Source organism: Petaurus breviceps, unplaced genomic scaffold, assembly GCF_028583685.1.
Source record: "Petaurus breviceps papuanus isolate PSGF00001 unplaced genomic scaffold, PetGlider_PUasm1.0 90849, whole genome shotgun sequence".
Classification (NCBI taxonomy): domain Eukaryota; kingdom Metazoa; phylum Chordata; class Mammalia; order Diprotodontia; family Petauridae; genus Petaurus; species Petaurus breviceps.
This window is the reverse complement of record NW_027187361.1, coordinates 23,597,622-23,620,959: the sequence shown is the minus strand read 5'-3', so window position 1 is coordinate 23,620,959 and position 23,338 is coordinate 23,597,622. Positions and strand designations below refer to the sequence as shown.

Genomic DNA, 23,338 nt, shown 5'->3' with positions numbered 1-23,338 from the left:
GATGTTTATCTTTCTTAACCATACACATCCCAGACTGAGTACTTTTTGTACAGTATTTTGAATCTTTTCTCCCCCCCAAAAAAACAAACAAACAAACTTGTACCAGTCTTATAGATATGTGGGCCACTTGGAAACTTCATAACTTGTACATAATGAATACTCTGTTCAAGAAAAGAACCTGAAGTACTGGATTTGAGCATTTATTAGTATTGCAAAAAAGGGCATTGACTATATCTTAACAGATAAGAAATTATCGATTACCACTGCTGCAGTCATATCAGAATCAGCTGTGTAGGCAAATCATTCACTTCGAGAGCAATGGTCAAAGTAAACACCGAATCTGAAGAAAAGATGAAGATAAGAAGACGTGGAATGTAATGAAAGCAGCTCTAATCAGACCTGCTTAAAAACTAATTATGGACTCAGGAAAATGGAAATTACACAAAAGTTAAACATGTTGATTATCATTGTCTGTTAAAGTTCAACATATGAGAGAAGTCAATCCTGAAAGTGAGAAAACTAATAGAGCCCCCAAATCCCATTAACTTATAAATACAGAAGAGGATGAGGGAAGTCTGAGCAAGACGTATCGTTTCAAAAATTAATGAAAGGCAGTTGAGAAATTGCGCCTATAGAGAGCTTAGTTTAGTGTGAGATCCAGCTAAATCAGATTATCTTGAAAAACATTTTCAGTAAAACCCAAAGAAGTACAACAGATAGTAAAGAAGAACGGATCTGTGGGCATTTCTTCTGTAATATCTTTTCATCACCTATAGTAGTGAAATTCTATCATATATCTGTCACCTCAGTACCTCATGTTACATGTGAAAAATTGGAGGTAACTCAATTGAAAAGGCATTTAAGTATGAAGTCTTGGAGGGGGAAATTTCATTAAAATTGAAAATGGCACAGATGATTTTTTGTTTGTTTGTTTTTGCTTTTTGGAGGGGGGAAGGTAGGGCAGTTGGGGTTAAGTGACTTGCCCAAGGTCACACGGCTACTTTTTTGTGTTAAGCAAAAAGAGGTCACATTTGAACTCAGATCCTCCTGACTCCAGGGCCAGTGCTCTATTGACTGCCCCACCTAGCCATTCCCACAGATAATGCTTTTAATGCTGCTGCACCTTCCTTCCTGCTCTCCTTTTACCCCTGAAACCAAGAAGACACCAGTAGCCATTAAATGATATGTGAAAGTCTTTGAGGATAATCAGTGTGTGTACTGAGAGTATCTTTGCTGAAAGCATGAGAAGGTAGTAAAGGTTTGTAAATTATTTTCTTCAATAAACCACATTCTTCTAGTTATACATATATATATATATATATATATATATATATATAGTCTGAGAACTAGAGAAAATATTAATATTCAACTATGTTGAGAATAAAATGCTTTCAAAATCAAAATGGTGTAAAATATGGCATTATAACCAGTATTTGGTACTGGTTATAAAATAGAAAAGTATATTAGTGAAACAGACTACATAAGATAAGGAAGACCTGGAAGCTGATAAACATAGTAGTCCAGTATCTGATTACTTCAAGAATGCAAAGTTTTGGAGAAAAGGTCCTTTACAGAAGAATTGCTGGGGAAAATGGAAGGTGGCTTGGTAGTACATACGTTTAGATTAGTGTCTTAAATAATGAAGCTCCAAAAGGATTTGTCTTAACTACAGAAGAGTATATTATTAAAACAAAATAGGGAAGTATCTTTTACAACTGTAGGTAGGGCAAGAGTTCATAACCAAAGGACATAGAAAATATTATATAAGAAAAAAAACACAGGCAATTTTAGTTACATATAATTTTTAAAACTCTTGGCATGAGCAAAATTAGTGCAGGTAGAATAAAAAGAGAAACTGTTAATTGGGAGAAAATTTTTGCATCATTTATCCCTGACATCATTAATAAAACTGAGGTACCAGTGACACATAGCAAATGGACATAATCTATATGACTCAGAGCCATTTCCCAATGGATAAATAAGTGATTGAGGTTAATAAAGAAAATTTTAAAAAAGAGAAATGCAATCCGCCACCACAAGAAATAATGCTTCACATCCCTAATCATAAGAGAAATGCAAATTGCATGTATCATATTGATGAAGATAATGACAGTTGATATTTTTATAGCTCTTTAAGATCATACTGAACATATAAAAAAACAAGTTTCTCCTTTCATGTTGATAAAGCATAGTAGTCAATGTTACAGAAGCTATGGGAAGTCAGGCATACACATATACTGTTGGTAGAGCTGTGAGGTGACTTATCTCCTAGAAATCATTTTGGAATTACATGTGAAGAACTATTCATACTCTTTGGCCAACTGATCCTATCAGAGAAAAAAGTCCATGGCAGGAAGATCCCATTTATACCAAAATAATTATAACTAACATTTAAATAACACTTTCAGGATCGCAAAGCACTTTAGATATATTGTTGTGTTTTATTTGATTCTCAAATTACCTTTGTGAGATAGGTCCTGTTATTAATATTCATAAAATATTCCTAACAAAACATTCTGTAGCACTGAAGAAAGCTCTGTGGGCTTTTATCAATTGAGGAATAATTGAACAAATGACTTGTAATGGAATATTACTATGCCATGATGAAAGGATGAGTGTAAGGAATTCAGAGAAGCATGGGAAGACATATGAATTGATATATAATAAAGAAAACAACTAAGAAAGGAGTTTATTCAGTGACTACAATAGTGATAATAAAAATAACCCTGAAAGAAAACAGAAATCAGACTAATACTTGGTTTCAAAGGAACAGTGATGAAACATACTTGCTTTTCTCCAGTAGAAAGGTGACTGGATTCCAAGTATGGAATGTTATAGATAAAATCAGGCTTGTTTCCTTTGTCTTTTTTTTTTTTCTTTATTTGACTTTGTTTATATGGAACAAAAAAGGCCCTTGAAACCAAGTATGTGCTAAACTTAAACTAAACTGACAAATATGTCTTCAATGATAGTCAGGAACCCTGAGTATCAGTGTCAAATGAGGTTTAAAATAAGCAGGTACTATTTAATAATTTTCTATACAAATCATATATAACTATACATATGTAATCATTTTATGTGCTTAAATGTTTTAGTTGATGTTCTATATAGATCCCAAACAAAATAATTCTCTGTTAATGAATGAGAGTCCATAAGTTCCTATTTATAGGTAATATTGTAGTAATTGTGGCAAGTAGTTAAAAACAAACAAACAAACCCCAAACCCAATAATACTTCCTCAGGGGAAATTCATATCTACTCAAAATAAATTGACTTAGCCATCCATTATGGCAAATCAATTGAATTTAAAAGGATTATTTTCCAGACTCTGAAAAGCTGATATGTTGAGTTAGTCTGCTAGGACATGTATATTTTCATCAGGTGCCGAGGGGGAGTCAGTGGGAGGAGATCAGTTTTGGGTGCATTTGGGAAATTGTACAGTGCTGTCACTCATCCCAAGACACTGGCAGCCACAGAATCCCTTCCTTCAGCACCTCTCTCCTTCCAGCTATTGCTCAAGTCCTGTAACACTGCAGTCATGGAACAGTCATAAATGTAGGGGATTTAAAGGACAGTGAAAGACATAGGGTAGATGTAACAAGGTTTCAGTGTGTTATTAATGAGAGATTGTTCTCCAAAGTGGTGTAAAAAATATGAGGGGAAAAGTAAGTGGATCGGTCATGTATCAATGGATGAAAGAACAATTGGGGTACCACGTTAGTGCCCAGGTTACCAGTTACAGGATGAGAGTGGATGCCTCTATCTCATTGTGTGGGACCTCTATAGGTAATTTATGGAAATAATTAGACAAGAATTGCAGAAAGGTTTGAAAGAGGATGTGTAACTTGTATTCAGTGGAAGGGATTTTGTAGATTTCCTGTAAAAGGTTTACAGAAAACCACCAATGAGGATTTTACAGAATGAAAAATCATGGAGGTGTTGTGATTGGCACTGGTAGAAGGAATATTCACCCCGATGAAATCAAATTTTGTCGAAATGTAAAATTCCCAAACCTGTAGGATTCTTACTATGGGATAGGATAGATTTAGAATAACAGTTTTGTCTTTGTTGAAGATAGTTGAAACAGTACAGAGTGATGTAAATGATGTGATATCTCTCACTGACAAACATTTCTGCAAGAAAAAAAATTCAGAGACTTGTTTTATTCTTGACTTTGATTCAGTGAATACTGTTGGGGGTATTTTTGTGGGGTTTTGTTGGTTTGTTTAGATCCTACACAATTTTAACCTTTTCCCAACCTCATTAGGCTTTTTGTTATTATTGCTGTTGTTGTTTAGGTAATCTCTTTCCAAGCCAAAATTTACAGTGATGATCTTAGTCTTGCACAGGTCTGTGTACTTTATTTTGACAGGCTGCTTGTTACAGTATCAAATTTTCTAACTTGTTTGCTGCCTGTTCTCTCTAGCTTTCTGACTATCCCCTCCTAAGTACATAAAAAAGGAGAAAATTATTGACTCATGTAAGCAAAGTAGGTGCACTTTCCCAAGGTGCCCTAGAGTCTGTGTAGCTCTCGACCTACCTAAAAGTTTCCCTCCACTGACTAACAAGTTATGAAAAAGAGGAATACTAAATTTATTCTTTAAAATTTTTCAAAAAGTTGTGAAAGCAAGTCAGAAATATCATAAAATCCATCTTAACCCACTCACAATTTGAGAACTGATTGTGAATTTAACTTGAACCTGATTAAGGTTTTCTCCACTGATGGAGTGGAACATAAGTATTTCATTAAATTCCATGTTTAATTTCTAATTCATGTTTTTGATGACTTTTTTATTTCAGGTGGAGGACAAAGCAAAACTTGGATTATTGTTTTCTTATGATGTATGCTCAGGAAAAAGGCATTTATTACATTCAGGTAGTGTGTTTTTAAAAGAATTATTTATAGGATAGTTTTGTAAAGTGAATCTTTTAATGAAAAAAGTTTTATAAGCATAATCTTAATAAAGTAAGAAAGTTAAAAAACCTCAAATGTACAACTTCATTACCATAAGTTCCAAATTTTCCTAAAGAGGTAGGTTTAAACATTTTTAAAAATTTGAGTCCTCTTTTTATTTGTTAAAATGTCATAGATTATAAAATATCATTGAAGTAAAATGCCTTCAAAATGCTTAGTTTGTAATTTATGATAACATAGAGAAGTTCTGGGTTAAAGTTTATCTGTGCCTTAAATTAATATAAATACAAGATAATGTTTTTTAAGAGCATATGATTGCATTAATATATTTACAACACTTAAGAGTGCCAGCTTTTATCAGATACCCTCATACACTCTAGAACAAAGATGTCAAACTCTTGACCTCTTAACTGAGCGCAGCCAAAATCTGATTGAAATGTAATTGGGAAATGTTTAAAAAATAAAAGTACAGTACAACAAAGGTTATGTTAATTTGTGGTTTTCAAAGTCAGTATGTGGTCAACAAGAATCCACTTCTATTTGAGTTTGACATGAGTGTTCTAGAATTACTGAGATAACCTCATAGTAGATTGAAAACTAAGCTGAAATTTAGATGACTTGGGCTCTAGTTCCAGTTCTTTCACTAATTTTCTCTGTGAGCTACATCAAATGACTTAATGTTACTGGGCTTTAATTTTCTCAGTTGTAAAATAAAGGGCATTGAACTAAGTTTATTTCTCAAATCTTTTAAAGTTATAAAAGTAAAACTACTGTTCTCTGCTTTATGAACAACTATCATACTCATTACTCATTGTTTTTATTTGTTTGTTAAATCATACCCCTGAGGTTCTCAAGGATACTTTTTTTTAGCCAAGTTTGAGGTACTAGACATCTTTTATGGTAATAAAATTACATTTCTTTATAGTGTTTATTATTTCAGTTGGTCTCCTCCCTAGTAGTGTAAATTAGTGAGATTTCACTATATGAGATTATGAAACAAATTCAGCTTAGACTCTTTTGTATCCACTAAATTATTGTGTTGTATAACAGAACTTGTGACTTATGAAAGGACTGGGCAAGGGCACAGTTTTCAATTGTCTTGACCCATGTGAGTAGGTGGTATTGGGGGCTAACACAGGGATCATATCTCTGTCAGTAGGCATAATTATAATTCTCCCAGGATAAATCCCTTTGGCAGTTGTAACACATTGGTGGCAGCATTTTTACAGTCATGCTGCCCTCGCTATGATAGAATCTCTGTTTCCTCTTCTGAGCATAGATATTTCTGGAGTGCATAGCTTGTAGACTGTTATGGTTCTTATCTCTAGTTTATTCTTTGTTTATCATCCTCCAAAGAGAGAGAATTGAGCCAATGGAGCCTTCTCCTTCGTGTCCCCAGGTTTTTGCAGTCATTCTGTTCATATTCTATAGGATAATTGATCGTGAATATAAATACAATATATAGAAAGGCCATTTGGTTTTGGAGTCAGAAGACATGACTTCAAATTCAACATCAGTCACGATCTGTGTGATTTTAGGCAAGTTATTATTTTGGTAAAGTTTTTGTTAATGTTTTTCATTTTTATACCATAGTCCTTTCCTCTTAAAAAAGCCTCTCTGAACCTTTCGTCATAAAAAACAAACCAGTTAAGTAGAACCAAACAACAAGTGTAAGTGTAGATGACAGTGTGTACCAGATTCTGCATCCAGAGCGTCTCCCAACTCTGCTGAGAGAAGACACATGCATGTTATTATTTGCTCTCCGAGGCTGAGATTGCTTCTTCCAATTAAATAAGATAGTTACTTTTAGTATTACTTTCATTTATATTATATATTTTCTCTTAGTTCTGCTTACTGTGTTCTGCATCTATTGACATAAGTCTTAGGATGTTTCTCTGAATTTCTTTATTCATAATTTCTTACAACACAGTAATACTTCGTTACATTCATATACCACAGTTTCTTTAGTTATTCTTTAAGGTATGGGCACCTCACTTTTCTTTCAGTATTTTACTATTTCAAAACTTTCTGTTATTAATATTTTGGTATATATGGAACCTCTCTATCTTTGCCTTCCTTGCATATATTCACAGTAGTGGAATGGCTAAGTCAATACATAAAAACAATTTAGTCATTTTTCTTACATAATTCTAGATTATTTTCCAGAACAGTTGGACAAATTCATAATTCTTCCAATAGTATATGAATGTGCCAGCCTTTCACAGCCCTTGCAGCATTGACTATTTCTGTTTTTTTAAATTGTCTTTGCCATTTTGACGGGTGGGACATAAAACCTTAGAGTTGTTTGCATTTGAATATTTCTTATTATTGATTTGATGTGATTTTTCATATGATTGTTTATAGTTCTTTTGAAAACTTTGTATCTTTTAAACATCTGTCTCTTAAGTCTTAGATACTTGCATGAGTTCCTTATATATCTTGAATATTTTACTTTTTCATGGAAAGTTTTTTTTTCCTACTCAACCATTTTTCTTCTTAGAAAAACTACATTGATTTTATTTGTGGAAAAAGCTTTATAATTTTATGTAATTGAAATTGTCTTTTATATTTTATGATCATTTCAGTCCCTTGTTTGGTTAAGAATTCTCTCTCAACCTTAAAATTTCCTCTTTCCATTCTCTAGTTTTTGTTATTGTCTTTATTTTATAATATGGCTTTTTAGTTTTGTGTTGTGTATCCAGTTGGGAACTTATTGTTTTATATCAGTCAATCAGCAAGTATTTATTAAGTGCCTACTATGTAATTTGAACCAGTGCCTATTTTAAGGTGCTGATATAAAACCATTTCTGCCACATTGCTTTCGGTTCTTATAGTGTTTCTCATCAGATAGGGAGTGTTAGTTTCACTAAACACTGAACTGATGTGTTGAATTGCTTCTGCATCTTAGTTCTCTAGTCTGTGCCATGCTAGGTAAGTGCCCTGGGCTCTCTCTCTCATTTCCCACAGATATCACATGAAATGTGGTTGTTGTAGAAGATCTCCGAGGTCTTTCTCAATTGTCATGTTGTATGATAGGAAATGTGTTCATATCATTGACCACCTATTTTATTGATCATGAACCTTTCCTAATGACTCATACATCAAGGTGTCATGATCTGTTGGCTAGTATCTGATTGGACTTGTAGTCCAGAAGATCTGTGCTGAGGTCTTGTTTCTGAGGCTTACCAGCTGGGTGACTTCGGGCAAGTTCACCTTTTAGAGTTGCAAGGAACTGACACTTCTCAACTAAGTTATAAGAGAGTGTGGTCTACCCCAGGGTGCTGTACCTAAAAAATCATGGGTCCTTAACATAGTGATATAATAGGCAGACATGTCAGCTTGTCTATAAATATTGTAAATTTTGTTACTAATCACTGTTATCACTGATCACTAGGAGTCTTTGATTCTATTCTGCCTATACATGTGTGGAGCAGTGGGGCCTTAGAGTCAGGTTGGGCTTTTCTGTCATTCCTTCCTTTATGCTTTGCTAATTTTAGTTTATCATCTTTCTTTTCTCAGTGGCAGTTTCTGGTCTTGCTTTCCCTCTCTTTCCCTAGTGATTGGCTAGTCAGGAAACTTGGGGTTTTTAAAAACATTTTTCTTACCCTTGTGACACATAGGGTCCATAATATAAGCCAACCACTCTGCTACCACCCCCCCCCCAAAAAAAAAAAAAATCAGACCTCTGGATCCTTGTCTGGTTCTGGAAACTACAGTTTAGAAAAGACAGTAAGAAGTTTGAGTATATCCTGAGAAGGGTGACCCAAGATAGGGAAGTTATTTTAAACCATGTTATATCAAAATTATTTGAAGGAATTAAATAAGCTTTGCGTGCAAAAGAGGAAAGTTAATCATGACTTGAACATTACAGTGAAATGTTTGAAGTATTTTGTTGTGTGGGAAAGAGATTAGCTTTAGAATTTTGTATTCCAGAGTACAGGATTAACCAATGGATGAAAGTCATAGAAAGACAAGTAATGATTTAATGTGAAGAAGATCATCTTAATAATTAGAGGTATAAAAAAAGGAATGGATTGATGGAGCCAGAGAGAAGCCAGGAAGTTGCCTGCACTTCTTTACTTGATTCTCTAGGATTCTCTAAGTATATCATCATATCATCTGCAAAGAGTGATAGCTTGGTCTCTTCTTGGCCTAATTTGATCCCTTTGATTTCTTTTTCTTCTCTAATTGTTACTGCTGACATTTCTAGTACCAGATTGAATAAGAGGGGTGATAGTGGACACCCTTATTTCACCCCTGATTTTATGGGAAATGCTTCTAGCTTCTCCCCATTACATATAATACTTGCTGATGGCTTTAAATAGATGCTACCTATTATTTTAAGGAAGGCTCCATTTATTCCTATACTTTCTAAGCCTTTTTTATGCATCTATTGAGATGATCATGTGGTTTCTGCTAGTGCATGATCTAGGTATAAAGGTTGATACTGTAAGCAGTCTCAGAAAACAAGGAATAGTTTACCTGTCAGATTTGAGGAGAGGGAAAGACTTTATGACTAAACAAGAATTAGAGAACATTATAAAATGTAAAATGGATAATTTTGACTATATGAAATTAAAAAGCTTCTGTACAAACAAAACCAATGTAACCAAGATTAAGAGGGAGGTGGGAAATTGGGAAAGAATCTTTACAACCTATGTCTCTGACAAAGGACTCATTTCTAAAATATACAGAGAATTGAGTCAAATTTATAAGAATACAAGTCATTCCCCAATTGATAAATGGTCAAAGGATATGAACAGGCAATTTTCAGAGAAAGAAATTAAAGATATCTATAAGCACATGAAGAAATGCTCTAAATCACTATTGATTAGAGAAATGCAAATCAAAACAACCCTGAGGTACCACATCTCACCAGTCAGATTGGCTAAGATGACAAAACAGGAAAATGACAAATGCTGGAGAGGATGTGGGCAAATTGGAACACTAATGCATTGCTGGTGGAGTTGTGAACTGATCCAGCCTTTCTGGAGAGCAATCTGGAATTATGCCCAAAGGGCTATAAATAATTTCAAATCCTTTGACCCAGCAATACTATTCCTAGGGTTATATCCCAAAGAGATCATAGAAGTGGGAAGAAGACCCATATGTACAAAAATGTTTATAGCAGCTCTTTTTGTGGTGGCAAAGAATTGGAAATTTCCCATCAGTTGGGGAATGGCTGAACAAGTTATGGTATATGCATGTAATGGAATACTATTGTGCTATAAGAAATGAGGAGCAGATGGACTTCATATTTACCTGGAAAGGCTTATATGAACTGATGCTGAGTGAGAAGAGTAGAACCAGGAGAAATTTGTACACAATTACAGACACAACGTATGTGTGATGACCAACTTTGATAGGCTGGACTCTTCTTAGCAATGCAGTGATATAAGTCAATCCCAAAAGACCCATGATGGAGAGAAATGTGTGCATCCAGAGAAAGAACTAGAGAGTTTATATTCAGATGGAAGCAAAATATCTGATCTTTTTCCTTTTCTTGTTTGGTTTTATGTCTTCTTTACCATTTTTCATTCCATCTGATACAATCCGTCTTTATAACCTGACTAATGTATAATGTGAAAGTATTTACAGATCCTATACTTGACTATATGCCGCCATGGGGGGGAGGTGAGAGAGGGGGACAAAATGTGAAACTCAAGGAGTTGCGGAATTGAATCCTGTAGTACTAAACATATATGTACAAAATGGAAGTGGCATAGCATCCAAATACTTAAGAGTTGTTAAGTGAGTTATAGGAAGAAATAGATAGCAAAAGTGTACTAGTGGGAGATTTCAACCTCCCCCTCTCAAAACTAGATGAATCTAACCATAAAATAAGCAAAAAAGTTAAGGAGATGTATAGAATTTTAGAAAAGTTAGATATGACAGACTTCTGGAGAAAACTGAATGGGAATAGAAAGGAATATATCCTTTTCTCAGTGATACATGGCCCCTACATTAAAACTGACCATGTGGGCATAAAAACCTCACAGTCCAGTGAAGAAAGGCAGAAATATTAAATGCATCCTTTTCAGATCATGATGCAGTAGAAATTACATGTACCAAAGGACCATGGAAAAATAGACTAAAAATTAATTGGAAACTAAATAATCTAATCCTAAAGAATGAGTAGGTCAAAAAACAAATCATAGAAACAATCAGTAGTTTCATCAAAGAGAACAATAATAAGACAACAAACTAAAAGTTATGGGATGCAGCTAAAATGGTTCTTAGCAGAAATTTTATGTCTGTAAATGCTTACATGAATAAAATAGAGAAAGAGGAGATCAGTGAATTGGGCATGCAACTGAAAAAGCTAGAAAAAGAACAAATTAAAAATCCCCAATTAAAATACCAAATTATAAATTCTGAAAATCAAAAGATAGATTAATAAAATTGAAATTAAGAAAACTATTGAACTAATTAATAAAACTAAGCTGATTTTATGAAAAACCCAATAAAATAGATAAACCTTTGGTTAATTTGATTTTTAAAAAAGGAAGAAGAAATGGCTATACTAAATGGCTAGTACCAAAAATTAAAAGGGTGAATTCACCACCAATGAGGAGGAAATTAAAATAGTAATTGGAAGCTATTTTGCCCCATTATATGCCAATAAATCTGGCAGTCCAAGTGAAATGGATGAATATTTACAAAAATATAAATTGTCCAGATTAGCAGAAGAAGAAATAAGATACTTAATCCCATTTCAGAAAAAGAAATTGAATAAGCCATCAGTGAACTCCATAAGAAAAAATCTCTAGGGCCAGATAGATTTATAAGTGCAGTCTACCAAATACTTAAGGAACAATTAATTCCAATACTGTATAAATTATTTGGAAAAATAGGCAAAGAAAGAGTCCTACCAAATTCTTTTTATGATACGAATATGGTCCTGATATCTAAGTGTATCAGCAAGCACCCCAGCGTCCCCAGGGTGGCTGCCAACACAAGTTCTTAGATATGCTTTGTTAAAGGAAAGCAACTCAAAATGGGTTAACAAGCTTACTTTAATCAGTCAAATATGTATCATTTACCTAGTTCAAGGGAGAAAGGTCAGTACCCTGAACTTCAGAGTATACAGACAGAATTATCAAGACAGAGAAACAGATCAAGTAGACAGATTTCCAAACTGTCCAACCATTACATCCATACCAAATCAACATCTGGGTTTTTCAAAGCCAGGGGGGCTCTCAACATCGGCTTCCCAGAGTCTCATCTGATCAAATCACAGAACACTTCTCAAAGTGAGCTCCCAAAGCAAAGCCTCACATCAGGGATTATATAGCCTTTTCCTGGGTCAGAGAATGTAACCACCCTCTTGACCCACTGCCCAATCACACCCCATCAAGGTGTGGGCATTCCTGAAAACCAAGCCTCCTGCCACAGGCTCCATGTGACCACATTCAGCCTATTAGGGGGCAGAGTTTTCAAATCAAGGAAGGTTCTCAGAGTCTCTTAAGCCTATCAAAGGGCCTAAGGGCAGGGAAGATCTTTAAATTTGCATTTCCATTACACTAAGCCAGGAAGAGTCAGAACAGAGAAAGAAAATTATAGACCATTTTCACCAATGAATTCTTTTTGGCAGTCTTCACATGCAAGATTAAGGAGCTTCCATTTCATTTTTTGAAAATTTAGTATTTTATTTTTCCTCAGTTCCATGTAAAATGCCAATTTTTAACATTTATTTTTTTTTTAAACTTTGAGTTCCACATTCTCTCCCTTCTTCCCTCCTCACCCCACCTCATTGAGAAGGTAAGTAATTAATATACGTTATACATGTGTAGTCATGCAAAACATATCCATAATTCACTAATGAATGTTAATGCAAAAATTTTAAATAAAAATATTAGCAAAGAGATTACAGCAACTTATCATGAGGATAATACATTATGACCATGTGGATTTATTCCAGGAATGCAGGGCTGGTTCACTATTAGGAAAACAATGAGTATAATTGATTATAACTGACAGAAATCATATGATTATTCCAGTAGGTGGAGAAAAAGCTTTTGACAAAATACAATATCTATTCCTACTAAAAACACGAAAGAGCATAGGATAAATGGAGTTTTCCTTACAATGATAAGTAGCATCTACATAAAACCATCAGCAAGCATCATATGGAATGGGGATAAAGTAGAAGCTTTCCTAAAAAGATCGGGTGAAACGAGGATGTCTGTTATCACCACTGTTATTCAGTATTGTACTGGAAATGTTAGCGTTAGCAATAAGAGAAGAAGAATTTGAAGGAATTAGAATAGACAATAAGGAAAGAAAGCTATTACTCTTTGCAATGTTTTTATAAGCAGCTTAGTTGGACTAGATGAAAGATAATAACAACAGAAGCATTACTTATATGTACAATAACATCATTATCAAAATGTATAATTTTGAAGACACAAATGATCGTGATTCCAGAAGATCAATAATTGAATTTGATATCTACTTAGTGATAAATGATGGGTTCATGGTATAGTATGAAAAACTATTTTTTAACATAGTGAGGGTTTTTTTCCCTTAACTATGCATATTTGTTACAACAAATTTGTTTTCCACTTCAATGGTATAATTGGTGGGAGGGAGAGAAAATAGATTTTTGTCATAAAAAAAATTAGTTAAAAAAAACTGGGTTCAGAAGCCAGATTTTGTGGTGCACATTTGTAATCTGAGCCTTTGGGGAGTCTGGAGCTGTTGGATCTCTTGAGTTTGGGAGGTCTGAGCTGAGGGATGCTAGGCTAATTGGGTGTCTGCACTAAGTCTGGCATCAATACTTGTGGCCAGGAATGATGACTCAGCCCTGGTTGGCATTGGGGCAGGTCAAAACTCCAGTGCACATCAGGAGTGGGATCTGACCTCTTGAGTATTACTAACACTTCCAGCCTTCGTGAGATAGACACTTTTTTTATTTTTTTGGCTTTTTGGAGGGGGGAGGCAGGGTAATTAGGGTTAAATGACTTGCCCAAGGTCACATGGCTAGTAAGTGTTAAGTGTCTGAGGCCAGATTTGAACTCAGGTCCTCTTGACTCTAAGGCCAGTGCTGTATTCACTGAACTACCTAGTCACCCCTTATAGACTATTTTTTTTCTTTTTTGCTTTTTGGAGGGCGGTTGGGGTTAAGTGACTTGCCCAAGGTCACATGGCTAGTTTTTGTGTTAAGTGTCTGAGGCTGGATCCGAACCTAGGTCCTCCTGACTCCTGGGCCGGTGCTCTATTCACTGCATCACCTAGCCGCCCTCCTCATTTTTTTTTTTAATTAAAAAATAAAACGCAAAAACCTGTTGAGATCAAACTCTGCTTCCTCTAGGAACCCTTTTCCAGCCCCTGCCCTTCTGTCTTTCCTTAAAGGCTACTTTCCATCCACTCAGTATTTTGCTTTTATGTATTAATTTATATGTATGTATCTCTGTGTTGTCCCACTTCATTGGGTCTGTTTTTGCTTTTTTTGTGTGTATCTAGTGCTTAGCACATAGCAGTCAATAATGCATGTTGATTGGTTTGTTTTTTTAAGAAGTATTATGGAACATAAGCCGATCCATTCCCATATCCATCTCCCACTAAAAAGCTGTTTCCGGGGTGGAGTTCGTCTCTCTCCCTCTCCCCCTCCCTTTCATTGATCTCTCCTTCCTCTCCTCTTCTCTCTTCTCCTCCCCCTCCTCTCTTCCTCTTTCTCTCCTCTCAGCCCAGGAATGATGATTAACCCAGAAGTTCAGTATTCTATTTTTAGATTTCCGGTTTCTCCGTGAAAGCTAGGAGGACTCATGTAGTTAGTTAACTTACCATCCTGCAGTTACAGCTCAGGGTGGGCAGCCTGTGGTGATTCTAATGGTAGCAACTGTGCAAACTGAACAATAGAATGCAGGCTCTCAGGTCCCTCCTCAGTATCTGGAACTTCAGAAGACTTTTGGTATGCCCTACCAACCAAGCAGTGGGAATGGGGTGCAGATAAAATGTTCCACAGACCAGTGTGGCACTGCCTGTCCTCAATCAAATAGCAGCAGCAGCAGAGGGCCCGTCATGGCCTTGGATGTTTGGCCTTTGAGTCCCTTTAAGTCCCTCTCTAGTCTTCACAGATCTCACCCCTTTGTCTACTACCAGTCATGTAAGCTTGGGAGGCTAAATGGGTTTAGGAAGCCATATCAGATCATCAGTGTGCTGATGGGAGGAGTAGAATGCCCTTACTACCTAACAACTAAAATAGTGTTAGAGCAAAATCAACAAACTTAGCAATGGGTGTCTTATTAGCAGTTCACATCTGTAATTCCCTTACCTCTCTACCAAGTGGAAGGAGGTGTGTTTCTTAATCTCTTTTCTGGGACCAAGATTAGTCATTACAACTAGGGAGAGTTTGACTGCCTTTTAGGGCTGTTTTTGTTCTCTTGGTAAATATTGAATTGAATTAAATGAGTGAGTCCCTGCCTCTTAGAAGTATCAGAACAAAGAATGGTCTTATTAATGGTGGTGCCTAGAGAAGATTCCTGCTCTAGTTAGGGGTTAGGCTGTGGTGGGCTCTGAGGTTCTTAGTCTGAGATTCTGTTATTCCATAAAACCTTGATGAGTAGAATTTGTTCCGTCATTATAATAGTGTATAATGAACTATAATACATGTGTAATCATAAAATACTTGAGATTTCAACATAGCTTTTCCCTGAAGAGCTCAAAGGATTTATTTCATATTTTCAATAAGACATTTTATTTTAGCTAGCGTCACCCAAATATTATTATATCTGAACCTTACTCTTTAGACTGTTGACACGGTGCAAGTTTTTGGGTTATAATAATTACAGATGTTTGGAAACTTTTTAGACTTGAGTAGAGAATTTCCTCTTAAAGGTTAAGGAGGTTCATATACTTATATTTCAATTTCTGTAGTGCTTTCTCTTCAAGAAATTGAAGCCTTATATAAGTTCATGCAGTTTCATAATACTTGCCAGAAAGGAAGAGTAAAAAGAAAGATAGAAAATTGAGATTGAGAGAGGCACTGCCATTTAAGTGAAGTTAAAATACCGAAAAACTGTATTGGCAGTTATAGCTTTGTGAGAAGAGATAAGACGATTACTTTTCTCCTTCCTTTGTCTCAGCCAAAGGTAACAAAAACCAAAAAAAAACAAAAAACAAAAAAACCCACAATGGTAACATTCTTGTTAGCCCTTGCTGCCACCTTGTGGAAAGACATGCTACTTTCTTCTGTGTTTTGATAAAAGTTTGTGTGATTAATAAAGTTGTAAATTGGTAGGCTTTCTGAACTTTCCAAAATGAAGTTAAAGGACTGAAGTATTTCATCTACTGTGAAGTCTTTGGAAATTTTAGATTTCTGAATGAAGGAACGGTTTTTGAAAGACTGGTTTAAAAGCTTCCCTATGTGAAAACACTGGGAAAAGTTGCCACCTCCCTCAAAAGCTCCCCCACTAAGTAATAATTCATTATTGTTCCATTATTTTTATGTGATGGAGACATGGATGGAGGTATCATGATACGTTATGTTTCATTTTTTCTTGTTTTCTTTTAAATTATTCTCAGTTTCATATTGGCCTTAGATTTTTAAACCAAACATTTTGATAGTTACTAAACTGAATTCCAGGCCACACTTTCTTATTTTAATGTAATTATTCGATTTTCCCTAGCTTGAAGATGATATTGTTGTTAAGCAGAATTACTTCAGTACGATAAAGAATTTTGCACTTCAGGTCTCTTCTGAAGACTGGATGATTTTGGAATTTTCCCAGCTTGGATTCATTGGTGAGAAAAATAGAAGTTTAATAGTTTTTCTAACCATGTTAGTTTTCTCAGAATATTTAATTGTAATTTTACCTTAAAGCTCATCTTTTATTGAACATGAGAAAGTAAATTTATTTTTCATATGTGAGGAAAATTGAATAGTTTGTAGAGTGTTAAAGACAGAAAAATAATGGCATAATTGAATTAAAGAATCCTTTTGCAATTGTTCTTCTCTAACAAGGTCTCAAATAAGGAAAACAGTGTTGAAGAGTGCCACAAGATTATGAGATTATAGAATCAGACTAGTAAGGGATCTTAGAGGACATAAAGTCGAACCCCTTCATTTTACAGATGAGAAAACCGAGTTTCAGAGTTTAAGTGATTTCCCAGGTTCATACAGTTAGTTTCTGAAATCAGGTTTTCAGTCCAGTTCTTCATGATTCCCAGTAAATTGCTTGATTCCCTATGACTATTTGTGGCGCTTGCAGTACACATTTAAACAAAATGTTTTTGGAGTATTATTTCTTCAGTGAATGAATAGAAATCCCTGGTTTATGATATTCTTGCACTAAGGCAATTAAGACGTTAAAAAAACTGAATTGTTGAGACATAAATTTAAATATAAAATTTAGAAGACTATAATTTCCAGTTCTTATAGCATTTTAAAATAAGGGTCTTCTGCTGTACCTTGGTATTCATTTAGTACTCAAATGCTTTAAAATTCTAAAAGAAACCTGAAATAGTGTGAAGTTTTTAAACATCCCTTTTTATGGAGCTAGAAACATGACTGAAATGCAGCTTGTGTTTTGTAATTATTCAGTTCTAAAATTTGATTTCTACTTAAACCATTTGTGTTCTATCATTGTGGCAATAAAACTCAATTAAGTAAGTGTTCATTAAACCCAAAACTTTGTGCTAGGTGCTAGAGAGACAGTGTGGTTTAGTAGATAGAAATCTGAATTTGGGGTCAAGAAGATAGAACAGATCTCATTTCAATTACTGTCTTTGAGACACTGGGCTGGCAGTTAACCCCTCTGAGCCTTAGTTTCGTATCGGTAAATTCAAAATAAAAATTGCATCTACCTCACTAGAGTTTTCTGAGAATCAAAAAAGGCAATGTGTGTAAAAGGCTTACTAATAGTATATGCCTCATAGAATTATTCTAAGGATCAAATGAGATAATGTATGTAAAGGATTTTGGAACCCTATATAATGATTATTATGGAATGGAGGAAATAGTTACATGTGGTGCATCTCTGTATGATCAGAAGAAAGTTATCTGCTTTGCTGTCTTTTGTGTCCCCTGTCAACTGCAGGGGTTTTACTACAGGGCTGAAATAAAGGTTAGTACTTGAGATGTTTGCTTGATTTTAGCTGATTTGATTATTTAGTTCATACAGTTTCCTCTGACAAAATAAAGGAAAATAATACAAATATAGAAATTATAAATTATAACTTTGTACTAGGAAACAATGTTACCACTAATTTTAGTTGTTTAAATCTAAATCAGAACAACTTCTTGTAATAATTTGAATTAGGGTTGTCTTCAAGTTTCAAGATCTCTTTAAAGTGAGAAGACTTAGGGGCACCTAGGTGGTGCAATGAATAGAGCACTGGCCCTGGAGTCAGGAGGACCTGAGTTCAAATCCAGCCTCAGACACTTAACACTTACTAGCCTGTGACCTTGGGCAAGTCACTTAACCCCAATTGCCCTGCCTTTCCCCCTAAAAAAAAAAAACCAGCAAAAATAAATAAATAAGTACATAAATGAATGGAGTGAGAAGACTTAAGCATTTCTTCTGCTTATAGAAATCCCCAATTTTGGTGGCAAATGAGTTTTTAAGGTGTAATCCAGAGACTGGAAAAGGTCAATGCTCATGAACCAGAATGAATTCTTTGAAGTAGATTTCTTAAAAAGGACTTCTTATACCGTCCTTTTTTAAAGGACTGCTTGGCTGGACATTGGTGAGAGAAGCAAAGAGAGAAAGACCTTTCATTTATTACGGTGGAGACAGGCATTAGCGCTGTGATTCCATGGGCAAGGAGAACTCTAGATAGGGAAACATCTTCCACCAGTGCTGGTCAGCACCTTCTCTGTGGTAGCTATGTATAAATGTATAGGTCAGTGTACATATTTTTTTAGCAAGTAATATCAGCTCAGTGAGGAAGGCTAGCACTTGGGGTTATAAAATGCCAAAAGACAAACATCTTTATATGTAGAATAAGAAAGATAATAGAAACCACAAATCGGACCATACGAAAGGAATTTTGGCAGTTGAGTTCTAGGTCAGAGTTCTTGACTTAGGGTCTACAAACTTGTTTTAAAAATTATTTTGACAACTGTTTCAATATAATTGCCTTCCTTTGTCAAATGAGATATTTGCAGAACACTCAGCACAGTGCCTGGCACATAGGAGGTACTTGATACATACTTGTTTCTCTCTCTTTGCAATCTTATATGTTTTATGCATTTTACAAGACTGCCAAAGGGACAGGACGCAAGGGTTTAAGCCGTCTTGTCCCAAGAGGTCCTATGATGAAGTTTTATGTTTCATTGACATTGTCTATTTGGAATGTCTTTTTAGGTAAAATGTTCCAAGCATCAGATATCACTTTGATTGTAGAGTTCATATTTATGTTTTACAAGGAGAAACCTATTGATTGGCTTTTAGACCACATACTTTGGGTGAAAGTCTGCAATCCTGAAAAAGATGCAGTAAGTTAATTTTGTACAAAATAACGCTTGTTTTGCAGTGTATTTTATTTAAGGATTTTTCACTGGTTTAGAAATGTTATATATGAAAACTTAGGCTTATTAATAAAGACTACATGGAATCCCTGTCTGAACCCTCGATATAGAAGTCGTGTAGATAAAACTGCATCAGTACATAGGGACTTTTGAAAAAAAATTTTTTTTAGTTGTGTCATTTAGTAAGGATCCAGGAAATTTGCTTGACTTGCTGATCATTTTCTTTTCTGTACACTTCCCTCTAGTGGTCATAAGGTGTCAGTGTGGCCTTTTACTTCTTTTTTCCCTTTCCAACATCACCAGGTCCAAGGACAGGATGTACATGGTACAGTAGTTCCCAACTTTTTTTGGGGCCTTCTCCCCCTTGGCTTTCAATCAGCCATTTCATACTCCCTATTCAATGTGGAAGGAAGGAAGTTCTATAGTTTACCACTTTTATGCATATAAGAAATTAGAAATCACTTAATTTTAATAAGATACTATAGTTATTTACCAGATATTCCCTGTATCACTTTCACAAGTTTCTTATACCTGCTTTGGGTACACATATTACAGATGGGGAATCTGATAGAATTCAGTTTTGCAGTTTTCAATTAGTTTTTAAAAATATAATTCAATTAATTAAAAAATATATAGACCATACAACATTAGGGTTTGAAGGAAACTTTGTGGTTCATCTAGTCCAGACCCCTTCATTTCACAGATTAGGAAACTGAAGCCCAGGGAGTAGCTGGGTGGCACAGTGAATAGAGCACACCTGCTCTGGAGTCAGGAGGACCTGTACCTCAGACACTTAACACTTACTAGCTGTGTGACCTTGGGCAAGTCACTTAACCCCAATTGCCCTGCCTTCCCCCCTCCAAAAAGCAAAAAACAAAACAAAACAATAAAAAAAAAAAAACGAGAGAGAGAGAAAACTGAAGCCCAGAGAGAGAGAGAGAGAGAGATTATATGATGGTACCCAAGGTCACAACAGCTGGTAGAGAAGAAAGGACTAAAACTTGTGTTTTCTGATTCCCCATTGTACCATGCTCTTTCACATGACAACAGTTATGAAGTCACCACTTATTAAGTCCTAACTAAACTGTGTATGCTTCACAAGCAGGTGTTTTCATTATCCCAGTGAGAAACATGTATGCTATTTCTACTTATTGAAGTCTCAGAGACAGGAGCACCCTGTGCTTTTTATTTGGTGATAGAAATACTACTGGTGACACATAAAGAAACTGAAATAGATTAGTCTAAGTAATTATTTTAGGTCCACCTGGTATCTTTAAAGAAAAAATGGTCTAATCAAGTGCACCCTCTTGCTTCTCCTTTCTTGCGTAGTTCAGGAGGCTCTTCCTTTTAACCAGAAATCAGTTAATCAATATTTTGATTAATAATAATTAATAATAAATATTAATAATAAACATTAATAATAAAATTAATAAAATTTGATTAATCAGTCAAATATATTGGACATAAAGTCCCATGAAAACATGATTTATGTCAAATGTACCCCCAACCCATATTTCTTTTTAATGATAAGGTTTTGCAAGGAGCACTTAGTGAATCTTATTTGAATAAGTTGTTGAACAACTTACTTGTAATTGCGATAATTTAAAAATTATTAATATAAAATGTCTAATACAAAAATCATCTGGGTTTAAGAGGTAGGGTGGAGGTGGCAGTGTATAAAATAAGGAAGACAGAGGAAAAGAAGCGTGCAGAATCCCTTAGCCAAGGAATACATTCTCTCTAGGAGGCCTAGAGCCAGAGGTCTTGGTTCTATCTTGCTTTTCCATTTGTGTCCTAAGTCCCATTTCTCCAGTCATCATCAGGTAACGAGTATCAGGTTAATTATGCTGTAGGAATTAATTATGCTGCAGGAGTTCTTAAACTAATATCTGTGAACTTAAAAAATGTTTTGAAAACTATTTCAGTAGGTTTCCTTTGTAATTCTATGTATTTTGTTCTCTGTATTTAAAAGCTTATTAAAATTATATTTATTTATATAACATATATTTATAATAAAATTATATTTATGAAAAATATTAAAAAGTCTTAGGAGAGCATAGGTTTTGTTGGCCTGTCAGGGCGTCCATCGCACAAAAAAACCCCCAAAACTCCTTCCCTAATGGGATAAAACAGTGCCTGCTAACACCATGAGAGTGTCTTGGTCAGTATTTTAACATCTTTGGCTATAGTTCAGCTTAAAACACTGTTACAGGTGATACCTTCCACTTACCTAAGAATGACAATGACCATGAGCTTTTTAGACCTCTTTATTCGATTGAAGTTCATTTGTTGCCTATAACGTGACGGTAATTGGTATAATGACTCAAAGCTTGCTTTTTTTTGGTTTTCACACTCTTCTTTGTAATCTTTTAAAAATGATATTTGTAATTGTTCTTTAAGTGACTCTTTAGGTTAATTATAATACTTATAATTAAAACAATATTAAAAAAATCTGTCTCTTGAAATATGATTCCAATGAAAAGTAGCTTTCAACACGCTCTTTCTTGAGCTAATATTTCTTGAAAATTGCATGTATTTACCAAGTAAGTAGCAAGGCCAGGAACGCTTTCTATTCAGAAAAAGGTTCAACAGAAATTCAGAAAGTTATCAGACTTTATTTCAGATGTTCTAAAAGACTTTACACTATTCAGGCGAATAAGAGTCTGCACTATCAAGTGTACTAACATATTTTTTTTTTCTCTTGAGAAACATTGTGATAGGCAAAAATCAAACCTGCGAATTCGATTCAGGCCTTCCCTCTTCCAGCATGTTGGTTTGCACTCTTCACTAGAAGGAAAAATTCAGAAACTCACAGTGAGTGGTCTCCTTTCACTATGTGTGTGCGATTTCATTAGATGTATGCATCTGAATTCATTCTTTTCCTCTTAGTAGTCAACTGCATGTAATACTATGTTTGTCTTTTAAAAATTTATTATTAGGATAAAGATTTCCTGAAGCCATTACTTCACACAATGCATGTAAACCCCCCTGCAGAAGTATCTACTTCCCTGAAGGTCTACCAAGGACACACATTGGAAAAAACTTACATGGGAGAGGATTTCTTCTGGGCTGTCACCCCACTTGCTGGGGACTACATATTATTTAGATTTGATAAGCCAGTCGATGTGGAAAGGTTGGTAATTATTGCTGTTTGGTCTTACGCTCCAAACTACTTGTTTTGTCATCCAGTCCAAACGTATGTGAGATAAAATTAAGTGAAAAGCTCATATAAATGCTGAAATGAACAGGCTTATTGCTTCAGTTGGAAAGTCAGCTTCATTTATCTTAATTAACTCACGGTCATTTGCAAAATTGTGTTTAATACATTTTCCCTAAATTATTTTCATGCATCTTGCTATCTCAGCTATCTGTGTTACCTTTCTATTATTATGTGACATATATTCTGTGCAATATATATTCTTCAATTGTATCCACCATATAATTATATTGGATTGTAATTATATATTGATCCCCATTATCTTCCATGTTGGTACAGTATAGCAACCTATTCACTTGGTACTCTTGCTTATGTGAAGAGTTACCTTGTATTTTTGAGTCTGCATTATTTTCCAAAAGAGAAACAAAACTACTAAGAAAAAGTAATAATTGAATAAGCTCAATTAACTGTTAAGGTCTTATCATGTGTAAGGTGTTGTGTTATGTCTTGGGGTTTCACAGAGGAAAAACTGCCCTATGGGCCAGTGATAGGGAGGATGACCCATATGTAAAGAATTATGATGCAAGATAGAATTATGGCTGCTGGATGATGGAGTGGGTGGAGCACTGGACCTGGAGCCAGCTGGGTGCAAGTTCAAATCCTGCCGCAGATACTAGCTGTGTGACCCAGGCAAAGCACTCAAACTCTGTTTGCCTCAGTTTCCTCAGCTGAAAAAAATGAGGATAATGATGATACCTATCTCCCAGTGTGGTTCAAATAAGATCATCTGTAA

At 35.0% G+C, this 23,338-nt stretch overlaps 1 protein-coding gene across 3 annotated transcripts in view; it reads left to right on the top strand.

Annotated features, from left to right (window-relative positions):
- MGAT4A (alpha-1,3-mannosyl-glycoprotein 4-beta-N-acetylglucosaminyltransferase A) overlaps positions 1–23,338 on the top strand; it is a 130,200-nt gene that overhangs the window by 92,602 nt on the left and 14,260 nt on the right. For all 3 annotated transcript variants that reach the window (XM_069072969.1, XM_069072971.1, XM_069072970.1), the window contains exons 8-12: positions 4,801–4,876; positions 16,546–16,660; positions 19,225–19,355; positions 22,095–22,202; positions 22,328–22,521. In XM_069072969.1, coding sequence (XP_068929070.1) covers positions 4,801–4,876; positions 16,546–16,660; positions 19,225–19,355; positions 22,095–22,202; positions 22,328–22,521 — 624 coding nt within the window. The remainder of the gene's footprint in view (positions 1–4,800; positions 4,877–16,545; positions 16,661–19,224; positions 19,356–22,094; positions 22,203–22,327; positions 22,522–23,338) is intronic.